The 19,186-nt window shown below is 41.5% G+C and overlaps 1 protein-coding gene across 1 annotated transcript; it reads right to left on the bottom strand.

The window, feature by feature from the left end:
- Positions 1-3,121: 3,121 nt before the first annotated feature.
- Positions 3,122-17,473, bottom strand: LOC119890899. The gene is made up of 4 exons (XM_038702313.1): positions 17,297-17,473; positions 8,697-9,038; positions 8,511-8,618; positions 3,122-3,651 (listed from the first exon to the last, which is right to left on the bottom strand). The coding sequence occupies exons 1-4, from the start codon at positions 17,331-17,333 to the stop codon at positions 3,122-3,124; spliced, it is 1,017 nt and encodes a 338-aa protein (XP_038558241.1). The 5' UTR covers positions 17,334-17,473.
- Between the last annotated feature and the right edge of the window lie 1,713 nt (positions 17,474-19,186).

Raw genomic sequence — 19,186 nt, 5'->3', positions numbered from 1 at the left:
TGAAAGAAGCTCATTTCTTTCTAAGTAGTATGTTATTCTTTCTGGAATCATTTTCTCCATGGTTTTACACACATGTGAAGTTAAAGCTGTCGGTCTGTAATGATCAGGATCTGTAGGATCTTTCCCAGGTTTCTTAATCTGAATAATAATTGCTTCTTTCCACCCTACTGGAAGCTTCCCCTCCTCCCAAACCTTGTTCAATAACTCCAGTACTTTACCCAATGCAGAAGCATTTAAATGTTCTATCATAGTAAAGCTCATATTGTCTTTAGCAGGTGTCGTTCTTTTACTCTTACTCAGAGCCCTCCTCAGCTCAGGCACGGTAAAGGCCTCATCTAGAGGACTCTGATTAGAGTTTCTGTTCTCGAGTACCTCCGGGTATCTAGCTAATGTTTGCCGTCTTCTGATTTTACCTTCTTCTGTCAAATTATCTGAACTATGAATGTTTCTTGAATACAGATAACGTCAGGCTTTACATTTAACTGTTGCACATTTCTCTTAAATTCTTGTGCGTTTGCAATCAGGCTTCTGGCGTTCCACTGAAGGATAAGGAAACCCTTTATGAACTTAGTCACTAAACTGAGATGTTCCGTCATTCGGTGCTGACATTTCATGTAACATGTCTACAGTCATCTCCGTGATCCCCAAATAATCTTTTGCTGCCTCAACAATAGTCCTCAGCCTGGACCTTTTCTTTGTCTGCTGCAGCGCTACGTTCACTACCAAACCTATGAAAGCTACAAATGGAAACTTCTCCACTATCAGAGCATCGTCTTTAACTGCACACTTATGTGAACACTTTATGGCACTCGTGTTCTGCGTCTGTGGTAGTTTAGGGAAGTCCTTTGCTGAGAATCTGCTGTCACTATCAATGAGACTTGTTTTGCTGCTTCAGCGTATGATACTTTATTTTGTATCTCTGAATATCTTTTGCTCTTTTTTGAACTCCTCATCCCTGGTAAGCAGCACTATGTTCCCCCCACAGTTACAACATTTAGTTTTAGTGACTACTGCGCAGCGGCCATATTCATGTTCTCCAGCACACCCTTAGATTTACACTGATCTGCCACATGTCCGATTCTCTGACATTTAAAGCAACGTAATGGCTGAGGTACAAACTCCCTCACATTAAAGCTCATGCAGCCAATCATTACTTTCTGAGGCACGTCTCCCTCAAACTGCAGTAGGACAGACTATCAACTAATTTCCCCTGATATCTAGTAGGAAGACGCTTCACTGCCGTGACTCTGTCTCCTTTCATTTCTTTCTTCATTTCTTCAATAGCAATATCTAATGGAACTCCACTGATCGCTCCTCTAACCTTACGATTAGCCCCAGGAACGGGACTTTTAATTTGAACTTCATTCAAGGTCTTCATCTTCAGTATCTGTTGAACTCTACTGACTGCTTCAATCAACATCTTCCCTTTACTCAGAAATCTTGCTTGTCTAATGTGTCCGATCTCTTTGGAAGTTTCACTGGATGTAGTTTCCTACCAGAAACTTCTCTGAACTCCATCTCCACTTTCCTCTCTCCCGTCCCGTTTGTTTTCCTCTCTTTTTTCAGTTGGTTCTGTTGTTCCGACTCACTGTGACTGGACACAGAGTTCTTCCTTCTTGGTCTCTTCCATGTTACCTTCTGCCGTTCTCCTCGCTCACCATCCCGTTCACTCGCCATACTCTCAACATTTTCAAACATTTCCACTCCCGGGCTCAAAGACGCCATCCTCCTTCTGCCGCTCTCCTCCTTTCCTGACCTTGATTTCCCATCATGCACTCCTCCAACCAATGACAGCCCACTATTAGACTCCAGCTCAATTAGCACAGTTTTACCAGTTGAACATAAAAATGCTGTTTTTAACTCAACATTATCGTGTTAGAGTTATTTATCATACAACATATAACAGTTTTTAATAAAATACATCTCCATGTTTTTACCTTGTTCATCAACATGAAATGACTTTTAATCTCAGATGAACTTCTAATGAACTCTTTTAGACTCTACTGTTTATACTGGGTTACGCTCCAGTTAAGGTTAATGATAATATTATAATCATACCGCTATCATAAAGTGAGACTGTCACCTGCTGCTGCTGATCGCTCAGAGTCCAACAGCGCAGCAGAAGCTATTTGACATTGTTTATGTAGCTAGCATAGTTTACTGATGCAGCTGCAGCTTCGGCTAACTGTCCTAATGGCTGACTAGCTGATGTTATTTTGTCAGCCTGGCGTTGGCCCTCACTGCTGTGGGTAACCTAGGTCCCTATGTATCATTATAAAATATTAAGGTGGCTTCCCTTGATACAGATGCAGCTGTATGATAAGGCCTATTATTCACCACCTGTAGCATGTTGCTAATATGAACACTTGTGTATTAAGTAAATCCATGCCGTGCATTCATTTAATAAACAGAATATTTCCCAGTCAGTTATTGTTGAAACAGTTTTGGCATTAATAATGTAATGATATCTACAGTGGGGAGAACAATATTTGATACACTGCTGATTTTGCAGGTTTTCCTACTTCCAAAGCATGTAGAGGTCTGTTATTTTTATCATAGCTACACTTCAACTGTGAGAGACGCAATCTAAAACAAAAATCCAGAAAATCACATTGTATGATTTTTAAATGATTCATTTGCATTTTATTGCATGACATAATATGATAAAAATGACAGACCTCCACATGCTTTGTAAGTAGGAACATCAGCAGCGTATCAAATACGTTTGCACTGTACTTAGAATAACTGTGTAAGTAGTAAAACAATAGAAACACACACAGGGCAGTAAAAGTGTGTTTTAAGTTTCGAAACATTTTGAGTCCCCCTCTCTTGCCTCACAGTGGTTTGGTCCTCTGCCTGCTTTCCCTCTCAGGAGTCCGGTGGCAGAAAACCAGTTTGATCCTTCAGTAGTTGTGAAACTGCAGTAATGTTAAGCAGACTGGCAGGGCTGTTTTATTCACTTTAAACATCAGATGAACTCATTCTTTAGTCTTTAATACAGATGATGCTGAGTCATTAAGAAATTAATCCTGATAACTGATCATTTTTCCACGAGCCCACGATGTTATAACATCAGCTAGCTTGTTTACCAGCTTGTTGGACTGTAAGTCACCTTCTACAGCTAGAGATGTGCAGATTGATCAGTGGGGACTGAAACAGGCAATTTTGTTTTCGCTTCCCTGACCAGTAACTGGGGCCGAGCAGCTGCACTGTGTCGTGTTTCATGTGTTTGCACAGACAGTAACCTCATGTCACAGCCACACACAAAGTTCTTCACTAGAGTGAAGGAGACGCAACGCTCACTATTTAGGCTACAGCACTGACCTTTGACCTCCAGCAGGACTTGTTTCTTCATCAGGATGTCTCCCTCCCTGCTGTAGACGGTGCAGGTGTAGGTGTCTCTGTCTATGTCTGTGGGGTATTTCAGGGTCAGACTGAGGTCTCCAGGTCTCTGCAGGTTTCTCTTCATCTCTGTTCGGTCTCTGTAACGAATGTGCTGTTCTTCAGGCTGGTCAGAGCCGTTCTTATATACGTGGACCTTCCAGTTGTATCTGTTCCTCCACTCCACTGTGCCGTCTTCAGGCAGGTGAACTCTGGTTTTGCAGGGCAGCAGGACAGACTCCACCTCTGAATCCACCTCCACCTGGTAGACTGAGAGGACAACAAAGCACAACATCAGCTGTACAGACAGCAGCAGGAACTCTGAAATATGTCCCATTGTTCCATCTAACAGAGACAGTGTTGTCTTTGGTGTCTCTACAATCAACAGCACAACTGACTGTTTATTAAATCACTGAGTATTATTGTCAGATGGACTCAATCAAATCTTTATTAAAGTTAGAATCTGAAGGTTTTCATTAAATAAATGTCTGTTCAGTCACTATCTATCGTCTAATGAGGTAACTGGTCCACTGGCCACTGGCTGAGTGCTTCTGACTGTCATGCAAATCCCAGCTGTGTGAGTCCCACAACAACCAAGTGTTGGGCGCTCTTTTGTTTGAGCATTGTTGTTTGTTTACTTTGCATTATTGTAAAGCATATATGTGCTGACCTCCTTTTGTTCTTTAGTGTTTTTTGAGCAGAGTGACTGTCCTTGGACAAGACTTTTTGTTGTCAGTACCTATATAGCCTCTTTTTGTTGTGTTTTCTTGAGTCAACTCGTTTAATTAAACCTCTGACTTTAACCAGAATTCAGTTGTCCTTTACCACCTTCATTTCAATCCCAAATCACTTGTTACTGCCTTACCTTAACGAACTGGGTCGTAACACCCACTGATCAAAGTACTGCAGTATTTAGATATCTGCAGTATTACCGAGTGAAAAACTGCAGTATTAAGTTGCTGCTAATGCAAAGTGAGCATTTCCTGCTGCTGTAGCTTCACCTTAAAAGCATCTAAGTGCTGAACACCAGTAGACTTTTATTTGAACTACACTGTAAAACAAATCCTAATTTAATGGAAAATAACTTGTTATTATAAAAATTTTTTGTTTCTTGAATTTTTTGAAAAATGACATGCAGAACTTTGTAAAGTGACGGATGCTACCTTGTAAATTAACAATCCAACTATTAGTTTCCGTGAATTATCAATAATGACAAATTATTACATTTATTTCTCATTTTGTTATGGAAAAATGACTTTGTATAAATAATTATTTATACAGTTTGTATCTGTTTTTTTAAAATTACATACAAATGTATGCAAGAAATGACGATAAGAATCTGTAAATAAATTTGTAGCTCATTACAACTTTTTAAGGTAAGTCTTATTAATTGTATATGTGTTCTTTTACACTGAAATACTTAAATGGGCCTTAAAAACTTAAGTGTGGAAATGTATATGGTATATACTGTACTCTGTGTATGTGTGTTTAAATTAACATATTCTGTCTTTTCAAACAAGTCATCTTTTATAGTTGCCATGCTGAAACAGTGTTTCACCATGTTGCTTTGAGCATGATTGGTCATTCAGGAAACTGGCCAACGACATCTGTGTGCGCCTCTCGCTGGTCAAGTTTGAAAATATAGAATTGGTTGGTTTAGGTGTGTTGCTGCTGCTCCGCACTGTTAGTAATGGCTGTCACCTGGATAATCTGCCTGCCAAATTCTTATCAGGATCAAATTTGAGTTGTGTAATGTCAATGCAGATCAAAAGACAAGAATGGAAGAGGAAGGGTCACACGGGATCTGTTTGGTCAGATTGAACTCATGATGTCAGGTAAGTAAATATTTTCCCTGTAATTTTCTGTAACAACCTAATGTAAAATGGACTGTAACTAACATAGTTTAATACAGTGCATAGTGGATTAAATGATGCTTTAGGCAGATAAATGAATATTTTTTTCACTGGGTTAACAAAGTTAGTTGAAATTCAAATTGTTTTTCTTTGTTTTTTTACATATAATTTAGCTGTTAGTGCAAAACCTAACCCCAGAGGGGATATGGCTGTCTATCTTGACATTTTGTTAATTGCATTAGTTGTTACGAACTTGTCAGCCAATCAGAAAAGGTAGAGGGGCGGGATGTAAAGAAACCCTGTAGTGACTTCACAGGATAACATGTGACAGAGACCTGGCCAGCCGTTACACATAAGCAGCCTGAGAGTAACTTATGTCCATAAAGAGTTTTATCCACCGGGTAACGGACATATTGTAGAAGGTGAAAAGCTCTCTCTGTGTGTTTTGTAGTGTTTCATCAAGCTGTAGTGTGATGCTAATCGCTGTTAGCATCTATTTCAATGCAGTATCAGGACTTTACTGTGTGTTGCTAGTATGGAATTAGTGTTGTCAGCAAGTGTAAAGCTCAAACAAACTTGGCATGAGAAGTAAATGAACACTGCACTGAGTGAAGTGACTGAGCAAACTGTCATGTTCACTCATTAGCCAGAGAGGACCAGGTTAGCCTGTAACTCCAGTCATCGTCCCCTCGTCATGCATCGCCCAGTTCATCATTCTTCACTCACAGATGACAACTCAGGATTTGTGAGAAGGTAACCAATGCACATGCTATTTCATTTGGTAGATAGCACTAGCAAGGTACAGACCATTTAAATAGAGTTTGATTAGACATGGTAAAAAATGAAAACCTACTTTCTAAAGAATTTTGTCAGTAAATCGTTTTGTGTCCTTTCTTTCCTTATTTTTCCCCAGATGCACCAAGGATCCAGCTGATCCAGCTGCAATTTGGAGTAGGATTGTTCTGTATCTGAGTTGCACTGTCACATCTGGCGAAGATTCATTGACCTTTTGTGGTATGTTTTGATTTTACTTATTAATATACTGTATAGATGAATTAAGAAAGTGTAATTGTTTGTCCACATGTTTTATCAGAACTTTAACCCAGGAGTCAGGAGAATATTGTGGAAAACGATATAAAACTGAAGTGGAAAATATAATCTAAAAAACAAAAGACAGACAAACAACAACCATACATATTGAAAGGATTGTGCTCGATCCTGCTGTATTTCTGTATGAGCTGGAGGCTGTGTTTTGATTTTCTGTCATGATTCTAAAAAACGTTCAGGGAGGAAACTGGAGACTTTCAGCTTTCCTTCTTGGAAGAAACATGAAGGTTAACTAGAAGACGCGCGTGTTGTGACGATATATGCTGCCCTACCGAAAAATGCTGTGTTCCCATATCCAATCCCATAAAGGTATAACACACAGTACAGGCCAACTCCCAGTATGACGACAACATCTGTTTTCAAGGGCAGCGTATTCTGATTAACTAATATCCCCGATCAAATAATGCTCCCACTACAGAATCATTTTATATTGCACCACTACTCACTCCATGTGTACTGTAAGGAGATGCATGTTGAAATACTACAACATCTTTATTTAAGATTTCAGGAGTAGCCTATTCAGATAGACTTAACTGTAATTGTATTGGATATTGCTCATGATCAGCCACTGTCTCAACGGTAAGGGTACACAGATTTATGGGCGTGGAAGTGGGTCACGCTTAATGGTCATGTGCATGCGCAGAACTGCTAAGTAGCACAACTCAATAGGTAGCACACATCGACAGAACACCTGTTCTGCAGCAACAACATTCCTGCATCAGGGATAGTTTGTTCTCTGCATTTCCAGTTTGAGTTCTCTGGTCTCTAACTTTGACTGCCTTTCAGTTTGGTTTTAGATTCAGTAATGTGAAGTTGCTGCATTTAATGAGTAGAAAAAAGTTGAATACCATTGTCTACATTCTACATACTTTGTCATGTTCCCAGCTAACATTACTGTCCTCAGGGACTTGTGGATTTATGGCTCCATTAACGCCGGCGATTATACTATTTCTTAATTTTATTACAGATCAAAACAGTCAAATTTCCTACATTTTAAAATTAATAAGTAGCTAAACTGTAGAAAACGCTCATCCCGTGCACTCTCTCCCTGGACCCCCGTCCGACTAAACTATTCCTGGATTGTGCTCTTTACATTACATTTATTCATTTAAGTTTATCCAAAGCAACTTACAATTGCTATACATGTCAGAGGTTGCATGCCTCTGGAGCAACTTTAATGCCCCACACTACTCTGAAACAGAATTAAAACGAATATGATCTCTGTTTACATCAGCTTTTTAGCTGCATTTTGGAGTTGATCCTTGTCTACATTAAAATGACTGAAAACGCACAGCTAGGGCCCATTCAGGTGCACTGGGCATGCGCGTGCCAGTGTAAACATGAAGCAGATAGTCTATTCCATAGTTACAGAAGATTTGGCGAAGGAATAAATAAATACAGACGAAGCATCAGACCAGTGTTTTTTGTTTTTTTTGCATGCACCAATGACGAGCTGGGACTGTTACTGAATGTAACAGGGAGTGTGGTGGCGGTCGTTGCTAAGTAAACGGCAACAAGCACATTACAAGTGTACAAGTATACAAGATATAATATTTTAATAACAATACGATATCAAAAACCTGGTCAGTAGCATCGTGTTTCTTCTTTGCAAGACCCAATCAGAGAGCCGAGTGTGAGTAACCGCGTCATCGTTTCTATGGTCCTCCGTTTTGGCCCGTCTTCACTAAAACACCCTCTGAAGTTTTGAAATGCAAAACGGGGTCGGCAGTGTTTCCAAACTTCTCGTTTTAGGTCTTCGTCGTTATAGTCTGGACGGGAGGTGCAAACTTAGCAGAAGGTCTCCGTTTTAATTCGAAAACACAGTAGTGTGGACGGGGCCTAAGTGTCTTGCTCAGGGACATAACTGTGGATGGGTCACAGTGGGGGATTGAACCCGGGTCTCTCACACCGAAGTCATAGTCTTATTCATTGTGCCATTTGCTGTTAATTACTATGAAGTTTCGAAGCTCAAAAAATGAAATTCGGGCTAGCCCTAATATTAAGAACTTGAGAAGAGCGGCTGTGGAGAATGGAAAACTTTTGTTTCCTTGTGACTTCAGTATCACTGAAACACATGTGGGACTATTTTCTACATCTACAGGTTCCACTGTCACAGGTGTTCAGCTGTTCTGCTCCAATTACACCTTCATATGCTGTAGTGTGACATACCTGACATGAAATAGTGCCGGAAATGTACCAGAAGACCCCCAGCAACAAGACCAACAACCAGGAGAACCAGGAGAACCAGGAGAACTTTGGCCCAGGATGGAAATCGTTCTGTGGGAACCAGAAACATAAAACATGACCTCTGACCTCTGACCTGTATCTACAGCAGTGTTAGGGTTTGTTGCTGACCTTTGACCTGCAGCTGTATCTCTCTCACTCTCCGTTGTCGTCCTAACCATCTGACGGTGCAGGTGTAGCTGCCGCTGTCAGAGAGCTGGAGTTTTGTCAGGTTGAGGCTGAGGTCTCCAGTTTCCAGAGCGTCAGTCATCATGGATGTTCGGCCGCTGTAAAGCTGGTTTTGGTCTTTAAGTTCATCACCTTCCTGCTGACGCTGGTGGACGGTTGGAGGATTGAGATCGTAGCGGATCCACACCACTGTGGGGTCTTTCAGGTCAAAGGTGTGATACTCACAGGGCAGCAGGACAAACTCCTCCCCCTCATACAGCTCCACAGATAAGGCATGCTGGGAAACTGTGAGGTCACACAGACAGAGAGGTTCAATCACAGCATCACTGACCTCTGACCTATATCTACAGCAGGTGTTAATGTGTTGCTGACCTTTGACCTTCAACTGTATGTTTCTCACTCTCCGTTGTCTCTTTTGTCCTCCTAACTCTCTGACGGTGCAGGTGTAACTGCCGTGTCAGAGAGCTGGAGTTTCGTCAGAGTGAGGCTGAGGTCTCCAGTTTCCAGAGCGTCAGTCATCATGGATGTTCGGCCGCTGTAAAGCTGGTTTTGGTCTTTAAGTTCATCACCTTCCTGCTGACGCTGGTGGACGGTTGGAGGATTGAGATCGTAGCGGCTCCACACCACTGTGGGGTTGTCCATGTCAAAAGTCTGATACCCACAGGGCAGCAGGACAAACTCCTCCCCCTCAACAGCTCCACAGCTAAGGCATGGTGGGAAACTTTGAGGTCACACAGACAGAGAGGTTGAATCATATTTCATGTCTTATTCTATGGGGGTAAATCAATCACATTCGCAATTATTAATTTTATTTATCCCAAAGCGACTTCACACACTTCAGAGGTCGCACGCCTCTGGAGCAACTAGGGGTTAAGCGTCTTGCTCAGGTACACAATGGTCGATGGGTCACAGTGGGAATTGAACCCGGGTCTCTCACAACAAAGGTGTCTTATAAACTGTGCCGTCACCACCACCATGTCAATCTAATTCAATGAAAATGTAGAGTCACACATAGATATAAAAATTTGCTAAACACAAATTACAATCTACAATTATATTCAAAATCCACAAACAAACTCTTCATGATCCACAAATAGGAATCATCAACTTGTGTATGTAACAAAACCAAAAAATTTTTTTACTGTTTCTCTGTTTTACCAATTTCTACGAACTCTTAACTATTTGCAAGATACATGAATACAAATTAAATTACCTTACATTTATTCATTTAGCTGACGCTTTTATCCAAAGCTACTTACAATTGCTATACATGTCAGAGGTCGCACGCCTCTAGAGCAATTAGGGGTTAAGTGTCTTGCTCAGGGACACAATGGTGGATGTGTCACAATGGGGGATTGAACCCGGGTCTCTCACACCAAAGGCATAGTCACACTGTTGTATTATGATGATTAGTCATTCAGCTGACGCTTTTATAAAAAAAGACTTAAAATTGCAATAGCATAGCATATAGTTGGGAGCATGAAATTGTCCAAATGTCTTGGTATGTTGGAGCATTAACAATTCCTTTCACTGGAATTAAAGGGCCTAGCCCAACCCGAGACAAAACCCCACATCATAATCCCCCATGAAGGCCACACAACATTTGGAGGTCTGTAGCTGCTGACTCCGCAGAAAGTTAGGGACTTTTTGGGTTGGTGTGCCTCAGCATCCGCTGACCCTGCTGTGTGATTTTATGAGGCCTACCACTTGTGGCAGAGTTTCAGTTGTTCCCATCACTTCCACTTTGTTATAATACCACTAACAGATTACCGTGGAATATTTAGTAGTGAGGAAATTTCACGAATGGACTTGCACAGTTGGTAACCTATCACCGTACAACACTTGAATTCACTAAGCTCCTGAGAGCGACCCATTCTTTTACAAATGTTTGTCAGGATGACTACATGCTTGATTTTACACACCTTTGGACATAGAAGTGATTGGAACACCGGAATTCAGTGATTCGAAGGGGTGTCCCAATACATTTGGCCTCTGGAGCAACTACGAGTTCAATGTCTTGCCCAGGGACACGTTGTATCCAGCGTTTTCTGGCATTTTATCACGTTTTCATGTTTTGTTGAGATGCTAATGTCAACACTGTTCCAGCTAGTATGCCTCTAGCTCATGTTGGAATTTTAAGGTCACGTAAACAGACTCTGTTATGACTGGAACAACCATTTGCCAGGTTTCCCTCCTGACTTATCAAATACCTCTGGATTTCCTTTGAGAACACAGGCGGAAGTGGATAGTGAAGTGAAGGAAAAGAGGGTCTGTTTCTCAATACAGAATTTACCAAGTTTGGACTCCTGTACTTCAAAAATGGGACTTGGCAAGTCCGGCTTGGGAGTACAAACTTCCAGAAACGGGAGCACGCAGTCCGTCATCCAGTAATTGGAAAGACAGCCGGACCCGTTAGTGGGCAGGACCTCACATCTCCGAAAAGTTTGTAGCAAATTTTCAAATCAGCTCTGTCTTTAGAAATCAACCACACATTTGGAGTTTAAACAACTATATTACCGCATAAAAAATACTGCACTCTGTGACAGAATAACAGCAGTATTGTAACTTACAGTTGCTAGACTTCTCCTCAACCATTTCTGCTTGTTAGTGCAAAATGCATTCTGGGATACTTGGCTATCCGAAGTCCACACAAGTCACCACCCAATGCAGGCTCGGTATAACGGGCAGAGCAAGAACACATCCAGATATTTGACTGAATTGTTGGGCAAGTAAGTTTGCAGCAGTGAGTTAATATTTTACTCTATTTTCTTACTCTTGATGTGCTATCACTTTGCACTTCACTGAGCATTCCACTAGAATCTGGCTGAGCGAGCTCAAACAACTGGGTGTGTTGTCCCTCCTTCTGAAACCAACCTTTTGTCTTTGTAATTTGGAGGGCGATCTCAGCTGGGTGCAATCAGTCTTAATGCACAACACCTGTATGCAATTAGACTCATACTACTTCTATGAAACCTATAAACTGAAGCATTAGCATAAGCGTCGGCTCCCTGTGTGAAGACCTACTTGGGTGAAGACCTGCGAGTCTACCTGCGCGAGTCTACTTGGGTAAAGACCAACGAGTCTACCTGTGTGACCTAGAACCATGTCATTCTATAATGACAGAATTAGCAGTGCCATTGACTCAAGGAAATTATTTTCCACTTTCAAAGCACTACTAAATCCTCCTCCACCTCCACCACCCACAGACTTGTCTGCTGATACCTTTGTGATGGCTATAACAAGCCAATTCTCTAAATCACTCAAAATCAACCATTCTATTCCTGGCCTGGTCAGCACCCACTGTGTGAACAGGGCACCGGAAAACGGGAAATGGTGCAAAAGGCTCAACCCAAGGCTAACATGTAGCAGTCCTATACATCTTTTCCTCTGGCACTTTACTATCCTCGTTTACTCTTCTCACGGAGAGCGAAGTATCAGAACTCCTGACCCATAGCCGTCCAACTACATGCCCACTGGACCCGATTCCTTCGAATCTCCTCCAAGCCATATCTAACCGGCAATCACTCATGTGATAAATACTTGTCTGGCTTCAGGAACTTTCCCAACCACTTTCAAAAGGGCTCTCGTTACACCCTTGCTTAAAAAGCCCTCACTCGACCCAACTCAAGTTGAGAACTATCGGCCAGTTTCTCTTCTACCATTTTTATCCAAAACTATCGAACGGGCAGTCTTCATACAGGTCTCAAAATTCCTTTCATGGAAGGACCTCCTAGATCCATATCAGTCTGGTTTTAAGAGTGCCCACTCTACTGAAACAGTTCTTTTGTCTGTAACAGAAGCCCTAAGGTCAGCTTAAGCTACAGCCCAATCCTCAGTTCTTATCCTGCTTGACCCATCAGCTGCCTTTCATACCGTCAATCACAGGATCCTGCTATCTGCACTCTCATCAATGGACATCTCGAGTAAAGTACTCCTGTGGTTTGAATCCAACATCTCGGGGCGTTCCTACAATGTTTTGAGGCAAGGACAATTATCCTCCTCCCACTGCCTCTCCACAGGGGTGCCCCAAGGCTCAGTGCTAGGGCCCCTTCTCTTCTCAATTTACACCACCTCACTGGGGCCAATCATTCACTCGCACGGCTTCTTTTATCACTGCTACGCAGATGATACGCAGCTCTACCTATCCTTCCCGCCAGACGACTCCACAGTCTCGGCGTAGATCACGGACTGTCTCTCAGACATATGTGCATGGATGAAGGCTTGCCACCTTCAGCTAAACCTCTATAAGACTGAACTCTTGGTCATTTCAGCCAAGCAATTTATCCACCATAACATTAAACTACAAATTGACTCCTCAACCATCACTCCAACCAGGGTGGTGAGAAACTTGGGTGTCCATTTCAGACCATGTTGCTGCTGTCTCTCAACCGTGCCGCTTTGCTCTATACAACATCAGAAAAATAAGGCCCTACCTCACTAAGTATACCACCAGCTTCTGGTACAGGCCATGGTTATCACTAGCCTTGATTACATTCCACTTCCAGCTTGTGCAGTGAAACCCCTACAAATGGTTCAGAATGCAGCATCTGGTTTTTGATCAGCCCAAAAGGACTCATGTCACTCCATTACTCAGTGACCTCCACTGACTCCCTATGGCCTCCAGAATCAGATTCAAGTCACTAATGCTTGTATACAGAGTGACTTACTGACTACCTAAACTCCATAATAAAAGTTTACGTTCCTTCTTGGCCACTATGCTTGTCCAACGAACGCCGCCTGGCTGTGCCATTGCTTCACACAAAGCAATCCCAGTCCCGGCTGTTCTTATCTGTGACACCACGATGGTGGAACGAGCTACCACACGCCATCAGAGCAGGGGCGTCCTTCTCTAATTTCAAGAAGCTCTTGAAAACTCATCTCTTCCGAGAACACTTCTTCTTATAACACCTCTAACTCCTAACCTCCTAACTACAGTGCCTTGCGAAAGTATTCGGCCCCCTTGAACTTTTCGACCTTTTGCCACATTTCAGGCTTCAAACATAAAGATATAAAACTGTAATTTTTTGTGAAGAATCAACAACAAGTGGGACACAATTATGAAGTGGAACAAAATTTATTGGATATTTCAAACCTTTTTAACAAATAAAAAACTGAAAAATTGGGCGTGCAAAATTATTCAGCCCCTTTACTTTCAGTGCAGCAAACTCTCTCCAGAAGTGGTCTGGTCCTGCTTTTCTTCAGCAGGGACAGGGAAGATGGCTAAAATTGATGGGAAGATGGATGGAGCCAAATACAGGACCATTCTGGAAGAAAACCTGATGGAGTCTGCAAAAGACCTGAGACTGGGACGAGATCCAGAACATAAAGCAAAATCTACACTGGAATGGTTCACAAATAAACATATCCAGGTGTTAGAATGGCCAAGTCAAAGTCCAGACCTGAATCCAATCCAGAATCTGTGGAAAGAACTGAAAACTGCTGTTCACAAACGCTCTCCATCCAACCTCACTGAGCTCGAGCTGTTTTGCAAGGAGGAATGGGCAAAAATTTCAGTCTCTCGATGTGCAAAACTGATAGAGACGTACTTCAAGCGACTTACAGCTGTAATCGCAACAAAAGGTGGCGCTATAAAGTATTAACTTAAGGGGGCTGAATAATTTTGCACGCCAAATTTTTCAGTTTTTTATTTGTTAAAAAAGTTTGAAATATCCAATAAATTTCATTCCACTTCATAATTGTGTCCCACTTGTTGTTGATTCTTCACAAAAAATTACAGTTTTATATCTTTATGTTTGAAGCCTGAAATGTGGCAAAAGGTCAAAGTTCAAGGGGACGAATACTTTCGCAAAGCACTGTATGCTCTTCTTCCTCTATCCCTTCAAAATGATTTTGTATTGATTGAAATTTTTTTAAAATCTTACTTCTTTCTCTAGGTATTTACCCAATTGATGTGATATGTGCTATGAGCTCTTACTAGTATTTTTGTCAGTTGTTCCTAGATTGTAAGTCACTTTGGATAAAAGCATCTGCTAAAATGAGTAAATGTAATGTACTTGGCTAGATGCCACTTTGAATTGGACAGTACTTGGGCTGCGACTGATGATCTTTGACAAGTCCACAAGTACAGACAAGAACGCAGACTGAGAAACAGCTACTGTCTAGAGAAGGAAAACGGAAAAGACTGAGGAAAAGGAGCAGCTTACCTGCCATCAAACTGTCAAACATCTGATCAAACATCTTGACACACTCAAGCGGTTCCACCGTGACTACCAACAAACCAGTCTGTTTTACAGAGATGCAAGGAAAAAAAGGAGCCAGAGTACAAGTTATATTAAAGGCTCGTGCAGACTACACGACTTTCAGCGTCGGCTGATGGCCGTGCCATTCGCACAACTTGACAGCATTTTTGAAGTCTTGTGGTGTTCAGTGACAGGGGGTCACACACACACACACACACACTACAAGAGCTGACAGCTGTGTCACCCGACTGGTCTCCAAACCACATTTTGTCAAGAAAACACGTGAAATATCAAACGGGAAAAGAGCGATCCTACACACGAAACAGCCGTTGTTTGTTATTATAAACCACCAATTATAGAGACAAAGAATCTGGATGAAAGGATGGATTAGCACACGCAGGTAGCAGGGATCGTCAGAGCAACAGAGAGAGCTGGAGGTGAGTTAAAGGTGCAGCTCCCCAACACGCAGTTAACTCCTGACTCCTGAGGTCACAACTCACGGCCCAAAAAGGAGAACAACAAACGCACGTGGTCACATTTTCAGCTGAGGACTGCAGCTTACTTTGGCTTCAACTCAACAATCATGATTTCAGTTAAATGCTAGTTAACTGAAAGTTACTGTTACCTTGTTGTGGTCCGCTGGCAGAACACCGACTGCTTTCTGGTCAGGTGCGTCATGCTGTTGCCAAGGCGACATAAGTTTCGTTTTACGGTGGACGGACTGTAACATTACAGTGTTGTTGTTTTCTTTAGCTTGAAATAATCCCATACTTTGGACACTTCTTCTTTGTCCCCTTATTTCTCTCTCTTCCTCCACTTTGCAAACAGCTCCATTATAATCATGTCGTGTTCACAGCGTAAGCGCGATGTGCGACAGTAATAAATGTTCCTGCGAAACACTGTGCTGTATAGTTACATGGATTAAACGAAGCATCGATGCAAAGAATTTGTGTCGCATTTTATTTATCTATTTTATCTATTTAATCGATTAATTGTTTCAGCCCTATGTAGAATACATTTGTGATTGTTTTCTGTGGGTTACAAACATTAAAGTCCACTAAAATCTTCCATAGTCTGGCACAACAACATGCCACGTTCAAAGTCACTTAAATCCCCTTTCTTCCCCATTATGATGCTCTGTTTGACCACGTCTACATGCCTAAATACACTGAGTTGCTGCCATGTGAATGGCTGATTAGCTATTTGTGTTAACTAGCAATTAAACAGGTGTACCTAATAAAGTGGCGAGTGAGTGTGTATCAGATCTGCTTTTAGCTTATGAGCCTTCAGAACCCTTAGGTCCTCTGGTAGAGGCCTGTTAATTATCTCTCCAAGTCCCCGTGATGAAAAGTGATGTTGAGGTGTCCTTTTATTTAATATGACCAAAGTCTTTGTAACGGCCTTCCAGAGGGCAGCAGAGATATTTTTAAAAGCAAACAAAAGACCTACCTGTTTACCCAGGCTTCATTTAAGTTTTTTAGTTTTACTGATACATTGTTTTATTGTATTTTATTCTCTTGTTCTCATATTTGTAATGCTCTTTATTGTAGTTGTTTATTTTATTACTGTATGTTATTCTTCATCTTTATTTTCTTTTTCTTTCAGTACCTTACTCTGCCTCTAGTGTTTCCTCATTGCAAATATGATCTTGTATGAAAATTTCTCAGAGTTCAGGTTCAGACTTTGTTAAAGCAGCTCTCTGGAATGAGTCCAGATCACCACAGATCTCTTCTGAGGAAAGAGGAGGAGCTTCAGCTTCCTCATGTTTGTCAGAGCTGTTGGTCCAGTTTCTGTCTCAGACTGACAGACAGAAAGCTGAACCTTCAGTCCTGTTGATTATCTGCACAAGAACTAAACTTCTTTATCAATCTCTAAATGACTGAAGCCGTCAGGAAACACAAGCCTTTTCTGTTCAAGAAAACATTTTAATGTCAGAGACACAAACAGCTGACAGAGATTTATGTCATTAAACACTGAAGTCTGTCCAACTTTTCATCAGTACAATCATGAAACAATAAAGAAATAAAAAGGATTTAAACTGCATTTCTTCTTCCTCATGAAGTCACTTCAAATCAGATCACATGAAACTGCATTCATTTGAATAATTTCACAATAATCAATATTAACTTAATATTAATTAATTGGAATTTTTGAAGCACTAATTTACTCACGTAACACGCGTGTTAAAGTGTCAAGCAAGAAAGTATGAACATTGCGTGTTGTTAGCCATCCTCTGCGGTTCGCTTGGTCAGTATTTCACTTTATTGGTGACAGCCTAGTTAAGATGACAGAAACCCAGATTAAAAGGTGATGATCAGATCAGAGGGAGGAAGGTTATCTTACCGTGCACGAGGATCACAAACACCACAAACATCTTCATCTTCCTGTAGAAACTCCAACAAGCACAAAGTTAATCTGCTTCTCACTAAAGGAAGTCTTCAGAAACACAGTGAGGACATGAGTTCACAGCCAGCTGTCCCTTTCCTCCTCCTGATAATCTGCTGACCTCTGAGAAAACTTTACTTTCAATTTGAACAGTTTTGTAACATTTACAGTAAGGGAAGGAGGAAGTCAGGTAATGTGAAGAGTATCTGGAAAGAAATTTATTTTTGTTTCATTTCAGATCATGTAATTGAGAAATTAAGAAAAATTAAGAAGTATTAAATAATAAAATAGCGCAGAGAGACAATGGATCTCATGTAAGAATATTTTCCTTTTCGTCTTGCAAAACGATATTTTCCTAACCTGTGTTTGTGTTGGAGTGGGTGCTCTGTGCCTGAGAGGATCTCTGCGTGTCCTAAAGGTGTCTCTTTATGATTGGCTGGATTCACAGTACAGCCTGGGAGTGGCTGCTGCTGATTGGTTCATTCAAAACATCTGGTCTTTAAAATATCAGGTTTCCAGCGGTCTGACAGCAGCAAACCAAACCCTTTGTTTTGTGTTAGAGCTGGGAGGTTAGTTTTAGTCTCCTGAGGGCTGTTTCACCTCTTTACCGTTTTATTAGCTGTAGCGGCCATGTTTCTTTTTTTAAAATCCTCTTTATTATTTATTTATTTAAACCTTTATTTGTGGTTTCTCACTGTGTTTAAAGTTTATTCTTTTCCATTTCAGCATCAGTAAATCTGTGAACAACCGGGTTGTCTCTTGAAGAAAGCTGTTGACAGGAATTCATCTGATTTACCTGGCTCGACATTGTCGCTTTTTCAACGGAAACCGTGGTGCCTCGAAACACACCGTTGTGTACACAAGCACACTTTATTTTCCTGCCGTTGTTTACACAAACTTGCCGCAGCTGATTGGGCAACACCTGTGACACAACCGCCAAACAGAAGTAAACATACCTGGTGCGTTAAGCCTACGTTGCAAGGAACCTGGATTTCTAAATTCTGCTTTTGTGAAACAGCTCTCACATCAGGCTGTACAGTACAGACTCTGGATATATTTAAAACAAAAAAAACTACTCTCTCAAATAATTAAATAAAAACAACAGGGGCACCTCCAAAAATGTAGCTTGCCTCGCAATGCTTTTGAGCCGACGAGAAGTACCCCGTGCTTTAAAGTAACTTACTAGCGGTCAAAACGACGACTATAACAAGGGGGATCAATATATTTGACCCGTCACAACCCAAACGAAATGACTCGTTTCACTATTGGAATGTGATCCATTCGCTCAGTAACATTTGAAAAGGCTAAACCAGCCGCACGTAGACAATTTTACCCCCATTTACGTTAGCGAAGGGCTAAACCGGAAGTTAGCCTGCTCGACCGGCAAAAGTCAACCCAGTGGACGCTGTAGCGCTACTGCCGATGAGTGTTTGGGGGTGTAATAGCAGAATGACGGGGACACCGACGCACAGGTATAAATGCATGGCTACGTGCGTAGCCTACGGCGTAGTTGCATACGAGTTTATGCATCACTGGCGACAGCGACTGGAGTTTGTTTCCACCAGATGACTGTGTCTGATCTGTTTAAAGTGTAGTAATGAAGCAGGACAGAGCCGCTCTCTGGCCTTCAGGCAGGAGCCCTCAGATTCAAACAGGTTCTTTAACAGAAGCCAACAGAAAACCAAACAAGGCTAGCAGTTTCCCCCTGCTTCCAGTCTTTGTGCTAAGCTAAGCTAATCCTGGACCACAGAACTGTAGAAGTCTGTTTAAAGAAGGACAGGAGGACAGGGACAGACTGAAACCTTTATTATCACAACAAAAGGACATTAACGTGTTTAGTGTGTGGAG

The sequence above is a fragment of the Micropterus salmoides genome, unplaced genomic scaffold (assembly GCF_014851395.1).
Source record: "Micropterus salmoides isolate LMB-PRFRI ecotype aquatic unplaced genomic scaffold, ASM1485139v1 Ms_hic_scaffold_603, whole genome shotgun sequence".
NCBI classification, from domain to species: domain Eukaryota; kingdom Metazoa; phylum Chordata; class Actinopteri; order Centrarchiformes; family Centrarchidae; genus Micropterus; species Micropterus salmoides.
This window is presented reverse-complemented; position numbering and strand designations above follow the sequence as displayed.